General features: G+C 32.2%; 1 protein-coding gene across 1 annotated transcript; it reads left to right on the top strand.

Annotated features, from left to right (window-relative positions):
- The first annotated feature begins 5,130 nt into the window (after positions 1-5,130).
- On the top strand, positions 5,131-7,424 carry LOC149543075 (putative methyltransferase TCM_000168). The gene is made up of 4 exons (XM_089797996.1): positions 5,131-5,309; positions 5,396-5,776; positions 5,921-6,187; positions 6,669-7,424. Exons 1-4 carry the CDS (start codon positions 5,238-5,240, stop codon positions 7,032-7,034), a joined length of 1,086 nt encoding a protein of 361 aa, XP_089654122.1. The 5' UTR covers positions 5,131-5,237; the 3' UTR covers positions 7,035-7,424.
- Positions 7,425-8,121: the final 697 nt, after the last annotated feature.

Here is an 8,121-nt window from a genome sequence, read left to right as displayed (position 1 = left end):
ACATCGAAGAGAAGACCATGGAAGGAACCATAAAACTAGGAGAGTGACTACAATTGGAGGGGCTGCCATCACCAACTAAACTAGTATCTAGATCATATAGGAAGTAGCACATTCCACTGAAAACACCTCAACTAAACAAGCAACTCAGGCTATGGGTGATCAAAGATGTGAGGATCACATTGAAGTGGAGCAGAGTTGCAAAAGTGAGCAACAGGAGGTGCCAAGAATGAAAAGAACCACTGAAACCAACGAGTGTTCTTAAAAAGAATGATTAGTAGAAAAACCAAGAACACAAATTATTGCATTTTTCAATTTTTGCTTTTTTTTTTTTTTTTTTTCATTTTGATAATGACAAGTGACCATTGGCAAATCAATTTTCAATCACTCACTGCTTAATGGCATTGTAAAAACAATTTTCACCACTAAGAATTTATTTTATAGTTAACATCCATCAAAAAATGATTTTCAGATATTAACTGGCCAAAAATGCCCAAAGGTTTTCATTGTTGGATCTTTTATTGCTAATTTTGTTGTTTTTTTTCCGCTTTTTTCTGATTTTTTTTTTTCAATTTTTCAATAACTGCATAGAATGACTAAAGAAATAAAATGTAGACATGGATGATAAAAAATGAGACCATCCAAAGCTTGAATTTTTACCATGACCATGTAGAAGGCACTATTAAGACTTGATTGGATAAGGAACTTGAAATGATCACCAAGAATAACCTCATCAGAACTGAAAACACCAACTACGGCACTAGAAACATTTTTGATCTATGTATCTCAGACTATTGAATCTAAAAACTAACCAGAGAGCTTCAAAACATACTAGGAAACTTGGATGCAATAAGTACTCACAAGGATGATGATTCTCATATTTCTCTATGCTGACAGAATAAGAAGACATCTCTTGAAGATATGAACCCTATCCTTGTGAAGCTTGTGAAACATCCATAGTAGGAAAATATAAAGTTGCGAGTGACACACCTTCATTTCCAAATACATGAGTATGGAGTGAAAACCAATAGTAGTCACCAATGTGTCCATAGAACTACACAGAGACACAACTTGAGGAATGAGTGTAGTAGCTGGCACTTTATTCAGAGTATCTTTAGATGTGTTGTTGAATAATCATGAATCTCATAGGCCATGCTACATATTTTCCTCCATGTGATTAATCACCAAAGAAAGGAAATCTCATCTCAAAGTGGTGGATATCCTTATGCCAAAATTTGCATGTGATCTTGAATAGTGAAACACCTATGAAATGGATATGCACCATATAGCTAGCAAGCTCACATAATGTGAACAAAGCCAACATAGTGTGTTATGCAATGCTTGTGTAGAGAAGCATCATCAACTAGTTTTGTACCTCACCAGAACAATAGATTTGTAACCATATTCTCGAAACCAAGCATATCAAGTATAGTAAAGAAATTTTATCCAATTAATAACCCTACCATTAAGTAGGTTATTTAGTTTTACAAATGATAGATAGCATTATTACTATGAATAGATACTTGATAGAATGGATAAATACAAATAAACTCTTGTGTTCATATAATAGCAATGCTAATTAACACTAGAACACATACCTTGAATTGTGGAGATGTCACATGTGGAAGTTTGTTGAAACAACCAATGAAGCTTAATTTGAAATCATCCAAGAACCACAAGATTGGAGGGATTCCCCCCAACTTAACTTCATGCTACAAGGTCATGAAATCATTAAGATAACCAAAGAAATTAGGTAACCCGAAGAGAGTAACACATCTTTAGAATTTTGTGAGCCTTATTGAATGATAGATAAATCAAATATTTCAATGATTCAAATCAAATATTTCAATAATTAAATGGATGTATTCCCAAATTAATTGTAGGTTATAAAAGTATAAGGAATTCAAATCATCCAAGGAACCAAGAAATCAACAAATGTAATCAATGAATGATCAATTGGATATACAAGAACCAAGAATGAAAAATGTATAGATAGTAATACTTTGATCCTTGTTTAAACAAATCATCCATAGTTTATTTGGTCATCTTAGGACAATAGAAAGAATCAATGATAAGGAATAATGATCATTCGGTTTAACATTTTGGCCATTAATGCATAGAATCCCGTATGATTGTGCTTAATCAATTATTGGTCCCAAATCAAAAAGTATGTGAGGGATGCACATTTTAACCATAGGCCTCCAAATATCAATATGTATAAGTAGAAGAGTAATAAAATACTATTGGAGGATTTGGCAGCATGTTTGTGGATTATGGAATGCTTATGGCTTAAAATTACTTAGTGCATGATTGATATTAATACACATACTCATGAGTCCATTAATTAAAATTGATGCAATTTTAAGTATGGGCTCATTTGTAGGTATTTGGAATTCACTAAGTAGAAAAGAAGAACAAAGTGGATTATAATTCAATAAATAATATTGTTCTTCTAATTTAATTAAACCAAAATCACATTCCTTAAGTGCATCAATATATTCCAATGTCGATTTACCAAATTCAAGCACATCATCATATGGTAAAGGGACATGTGAAACTTTATAGGTACTATTAACCACCTTATTATGAAGTGTTATATGAGGCAATATAGGTTCATTTGGTGGATATGGTGGAGTGGGTAGAATATGATGTGAATAGAAAGATGATGGTAAAAGTGGAGGGTGAAATTTGTTCCCCAAAATTTGTGTGAAAATGACCTATGAACCTTCTAAAAAGCTCCATAACCCTAACTATGTACCTCTAATTTCTAAAAGTCATTAAAATATTAATTATTTTAATTGATTAATCATTTCATACATATTTACCTCACTTTTAAATTAAAACATATCCTTTTACTTTATTTTCCTCACTTTATTATTTAATGCAAATACTTTACAATCAATATTTATTATTCTAATCAATAATGATATTTAAAGTGCATTATTTAAATACAACTCTAATTTAATTAATATTAATTAAATATTTATACTAAAATAATATTTAATATTTAAACTCTTTAGAATTAGTTTTTCAAATTAAACTATTAAATTATAACATATATTCAAATAATTCCAATAATTTAAATATAATCTTATTTTATTAGTTTCCCTTTCTAATCAAATAACATTTAATTATTTAAATAAACCAAGCATCACAATTAAACCATTTACCAAGCAAAATCACATAAAACAACACATGCAAAATGACCAAGGTGAAAGTCAAACAACATACACAAAGAAAGACTCACATGTTTCACAAAGGCTAGACACTCAGTTATGAGTCCTCCTTCTTAGGACAAGTAATTAGGCTATGGCAAGGATTGAATCTGATTATTGTCTTCACATTCTTACCATTGAGTTATTGCGATAGGGCACACTCATCCTATGAATTCAGGGAAGTTGATGCTTAGGACCTACAACTTGCATAAAATATGAGCATATACATATGCATACATATCTAAGTTAAATAGGCAATAGCGAAGAGTGGTACAATCATGTAGATTTTGACTAGCAAGTGACTACGACTCCCTCGCTCAACCACATCAAACACGTGAGACAAAAAAGTAAACAAACATGCACACAATACACATGCAAGTATGAGGTAAGTACCTTGATTGATATCGATAACCTATTCAAAAAGCATCTATAAGTATAAATGATCAAATTGATCAAATGATCAAATGTTATGGTGGTAATGAGCAATGTTTAGAAAGAGAGTTCAATTTCGAGGATGGAAGAAGGACGAAGTATGCCTGCATTTGACTGGAATCCTGGGTAGACATCAATGGAAAAACTTTTCATGGGAATCCATTAAAATGATAAGTCTTGTAATTGCTCTAGTTTTTTTTATGTTTTTGGATGGGTGAATCCCTATTCTCTTGGTATACCTTTTATGTGAAAACTTTGGATGATTTATGATGAAATTATGAGAGATTTTAACCACTGAAGTGATTGGGGTTGAGTTTGAGTTGAGATTGCCTAGAAATTGTAAGCGCTCACATTTCTTGATCCATACCAAGGATGAACAAAGACTGTAGAATTAAAACAGATTATGGGAGGCTTGTGGATAAGTCATATGAACGGGTAAAGAAGCAGAATACATTTTTTCCCAAGGAAGCTTTTTCATTGGTCTTCCTCTTTTGGAAGTGCCCTTCTGAATGATGGAGTGCTCCCTTTCAATGAGTTTACTATAGATTCAAAATATTGTCATTCTTCTCAATGCTACAGTCAATAGAATTCCCTTCTCCACTCATTTAGACTTGTCCATTTATTGAAGACTGCTTGATATACTTATGTCTTGTTGTTTCGTTCTTCTCTATTATCATTTTCTTCTTATTCATCACATAGCTTCTGTATTATAATTAGTTTGGGTTTAATTTTTTTTTATCACAAATACAATTATGAAGATCTTTTCTATTAATTTTTTTTTTCTCAGAGGGTGACTTAGGGAGTGTTGAAACTTGAAATCAAATGATGCATCTTTTCACTCTAGCTAGTCATTGGCCAACCTTCATTGATGTCCAAAACATATTAGACAAAATCACAAAACTGTTTTTTCCACATATTTGGCCATCTCATCTCATTTATTCTAATAATAGTTTGTTCTTATCTAGCGTTCCTTCAGATAGGATCTTGAAAAAGAAAGCAAATAAAAACAATCTTCCTTTAATAGGCAGGGGTGGCAAACAGACCGTGATTTAACAGAACCGGATCAAGAATAGGTTTTAAAAAATCTAAGATATTCTTGTGTGGTTGAACAAGTTGTTTGGGATAAGATTATATTGGTATTTCAGTCAATATCAATGTAAGCGAGCAGGTCACTTTGAAGGCAGATATTGAAAAAAGAGGTGAAACCATTGGTGTTCTTATTTAATTTTTTTTTAAATGTATATATTTTTTCTCAGATCTATATTTAAATTCTAAACAACAACTGCTTAATTAGAAGATAAAATGTTGAAAAAAAAACCAAAACTTGTTCCAAAAGTCCACATGCTTCACTATCTGATTACATTTGTTACTTACTTCAATGACTTTAAAACATAAAATAGAGTTTGAAAATATAAAATAAATCATCTATCAATTTCGTCAGCCATTACCTATCTGCTGATGAGGAATTGGCGTTCGGCATTAATACAAAATGTTGAAATAGAGAGCGTAGAAGGCCACATGTTTTTTACCATCTCATCTCATATGTTCTTATATTAGATTGTCAAAACCCAGCCTTTCAAAGCCAAACAGAAGATGGAGAAAGTCCTTTCCATGAATGCAGGCAATGGAGACTACAGCTATGCTCAAAATTCCACATTCTTCCAGGTTTGATACCCATTTTCTTACACATTTTTCTTCTTTATCTGACGTTATCTAAGACTCACCCAAATTGGATCTGGTCTACAATGCAGAAGACCACATTACTGAGAGCAAAGCCATGGCTGGAAGAAAGCATTCGATCCTGGAAATCCATATTTGACTGCGAGACACTCTGTATTGCAGATCTAGGCTGTTCATCGGGGCCCAATGCACTCCTCGCCACTCAAATAATCACATCAGAAATCCGAAACAAATATACCCACAAAGGAATTAGGGTTCCTGAGCTTCAGATCTTCTTCAACGACCTCCCATCTACTGATTTCAATACGCTTTTCAAACTGATATTCGCTGCCCCGCCGGCGGAAGGATGTTATTTGGCGGCGGGAGTCCCTGGCTCCTTTCACAACCGGCTTTTCCCCTCCCGCAGTCTCCATTTCATCCATTCCTCCAGCAGCCTTCACTGGCTCTCGCGGGTAATTTTCTCTCTCTAAATAACAAAGGGATATTAGCAGATCTTAGAACGAAAGGGATTAATAATAGAAAATCTTGTGAAATAAACTTTAAAAAATTGATCCTTTTATATGCATTTACAGACTCACCATATTTCGTGTGGACAGATACCGCCAGAGATAGAAAATAAGAAGAGCGAGTGGTGGAACAGAGGAAGGATACACATGTCAGAGAAGGGGCCTCCAGAAATTGGAGATCTGTACTTTGCACAATTTCAAAAGGATTTCAATGGGTTTTTGAGAGCACGGGCGGAAGAAGTGGTGGAAGGAGGACGGATGTTTCTGGTGATTCCAAGTGCAGACAGAAGGCAGCCCTCTTTCTCGGCCTTCCTCGGGGAATGTTTAGGGTTTGCCATTCAGGATTTGGTCTCTCAGGTTTGTTTTATGGAATCGTCGGGGACGACTTTAAGTTCAATTTTTATTTTAAGTAAGTCAAATTTAAAGTTTGTTTTTAAAGTTAAAATCATGAGAAGTTGAAATTAGAGTAATTTCTATTTTCATTTTAAAATATATTTTACTAATATTAAAAATGAATCAGTTGAATTTTTCTAGTTTTTATGTATTTATTTTTGAATCAAAAGGCACAATTGTTTATGTAACTTAGATTTGAATTTTATAATGTGATTAGTTTTCATATATCTTTCTTTCTTAAACAAACATTGAACGATGGATCATGGATTTTCATCCAGTGCTAAAAATAGATACAGTCGAATTGAGAAACTAATGACATTACTAATAGATTGTGAATCTGATATTGTTATTTGATTTTCTTATTTTAATGGATATATACATGTATACATTTATTTTTAATTAGAAATATTATTTAATTTTCAACTTTTATTTTTTTAAATTACAGGGAATTGTAGAAGAAGAAAAATTAGATTCTTTCAACCTTCCAGTTTACACTCCATCTGAAGATGAATTAAGAAGTGAAGTGAACAAAGAAGGCTCTTTTACTATTGTAAGACTTGAATTTATCATTGGTGGTGGTGGTGGTGGTAGTATAGGTAAGTTGGATGATATTGAGAAGGGAAAATTATTTTGTAAACAAATAAGAGCAGCTACAGAGGGTTTAATTTCATATCATTTTGGAGAAAAGGTAGTAGAAACTATCTTTCATAAGTATGGAGAGATCCTTGGAGCCAACATCATAAAACTTGAAGAATATATGAAGGAGTCATATAAAATTGCATTAACTCTTGAAAGAAATGTCTCTATTTGAAGTATACCAAGAATGATGAGAAGAAATGAACTCTATGAGCCAACATCATAAAACTGGAAGAATATATGGAGGATTCATATAAAATTGCATTAACTCTTGAAAGAAATGTCACTATTTGAGGTATACGAAGAATGATGACTCTATTAGATTTTAAACACTTGCAATAGAATAATTTTTAAATACAACTTTAGTGTATCCAATGTATTGGTGATAGTATGAAGAAGTATGAGTTTACTAAGTGCTCAAAAATAGTTTTAAATCCAGCTTGATGTTACCAATAGGATGCCCTAGGTGTGTAATGTATCTTTGTTGTAGTATCCAAAGTTGGATTTTTCATTGTACTTGCATTAAAAAATGATACAATGTAATAGAATAATTATATTTAGTGAATTAGTCCATCACTACTTTAATGAAATTCCTATTTGACATTATGTTTTTGAATTTATTGTGTGATTATTTTTGTATCAAGATTTTCGATCACATGATGTGATCCATAATTAGGATGAGAGAAAGAGAGCATCAAGAGATGACATTCTCTTGATGATCTCTTTCTCGCATCTTGATGATTGATTATATAGTGTGATGTGAAACGTTGATGCAAAAATAATAACACAATTCATAAAATTAGATAGTTTCATATGGATAGTGGAAATCTTCTTGTTCTTAATGAAATTCCTACCTTTATATTTTGGAAGTCCTACATGATGAAACTCTGGAAGACTTCTTCCTACTACTATCTATTAATAACCTAGTAAAATTAGATAGTTTCATATGGATTGGGAAAATGTTCTTGTCCTTAATGAAATTCTTACCTTTATATTTTGGAAGTCCTCCATGATGAAACTCATAAAGACTTCTTCCCACTAATATCTAGGAATAACCTAGGACTTACAAAAGATGTAACATCTTAATTCTCTCTTCTTTTTTATGCAAAACATACAAAAAATTGTAGCACAAATTGTGGAGCATATATTTCTCAATCATTTCTTTAACAATCTTAAATGATTTCTAACTAGAAAACCATACAAATTTTCTTGAATCTTATGTGAACTTCCAACATATGTATAATCCCTTTATATGAAAAAGA

Source organism: Cupressus sempervirens, chromosome 8 (assembly GCF_028749045.1).
Source record: "Cupressus sempervirens isolate cs-2001-9-10 chromosome 8, ASM2874904v1, whole genome shotgun sequence".
Lineage (NCBI taxonomy): Eukaryota > Viridiplantae > Streptophyta > Pinopsida > Cupressales > Cupressaceae > Cupressus > Cupressus sempervirens.
This window is presented reverse-complemented; position numbering and strand designations above follow the sequence as displayed.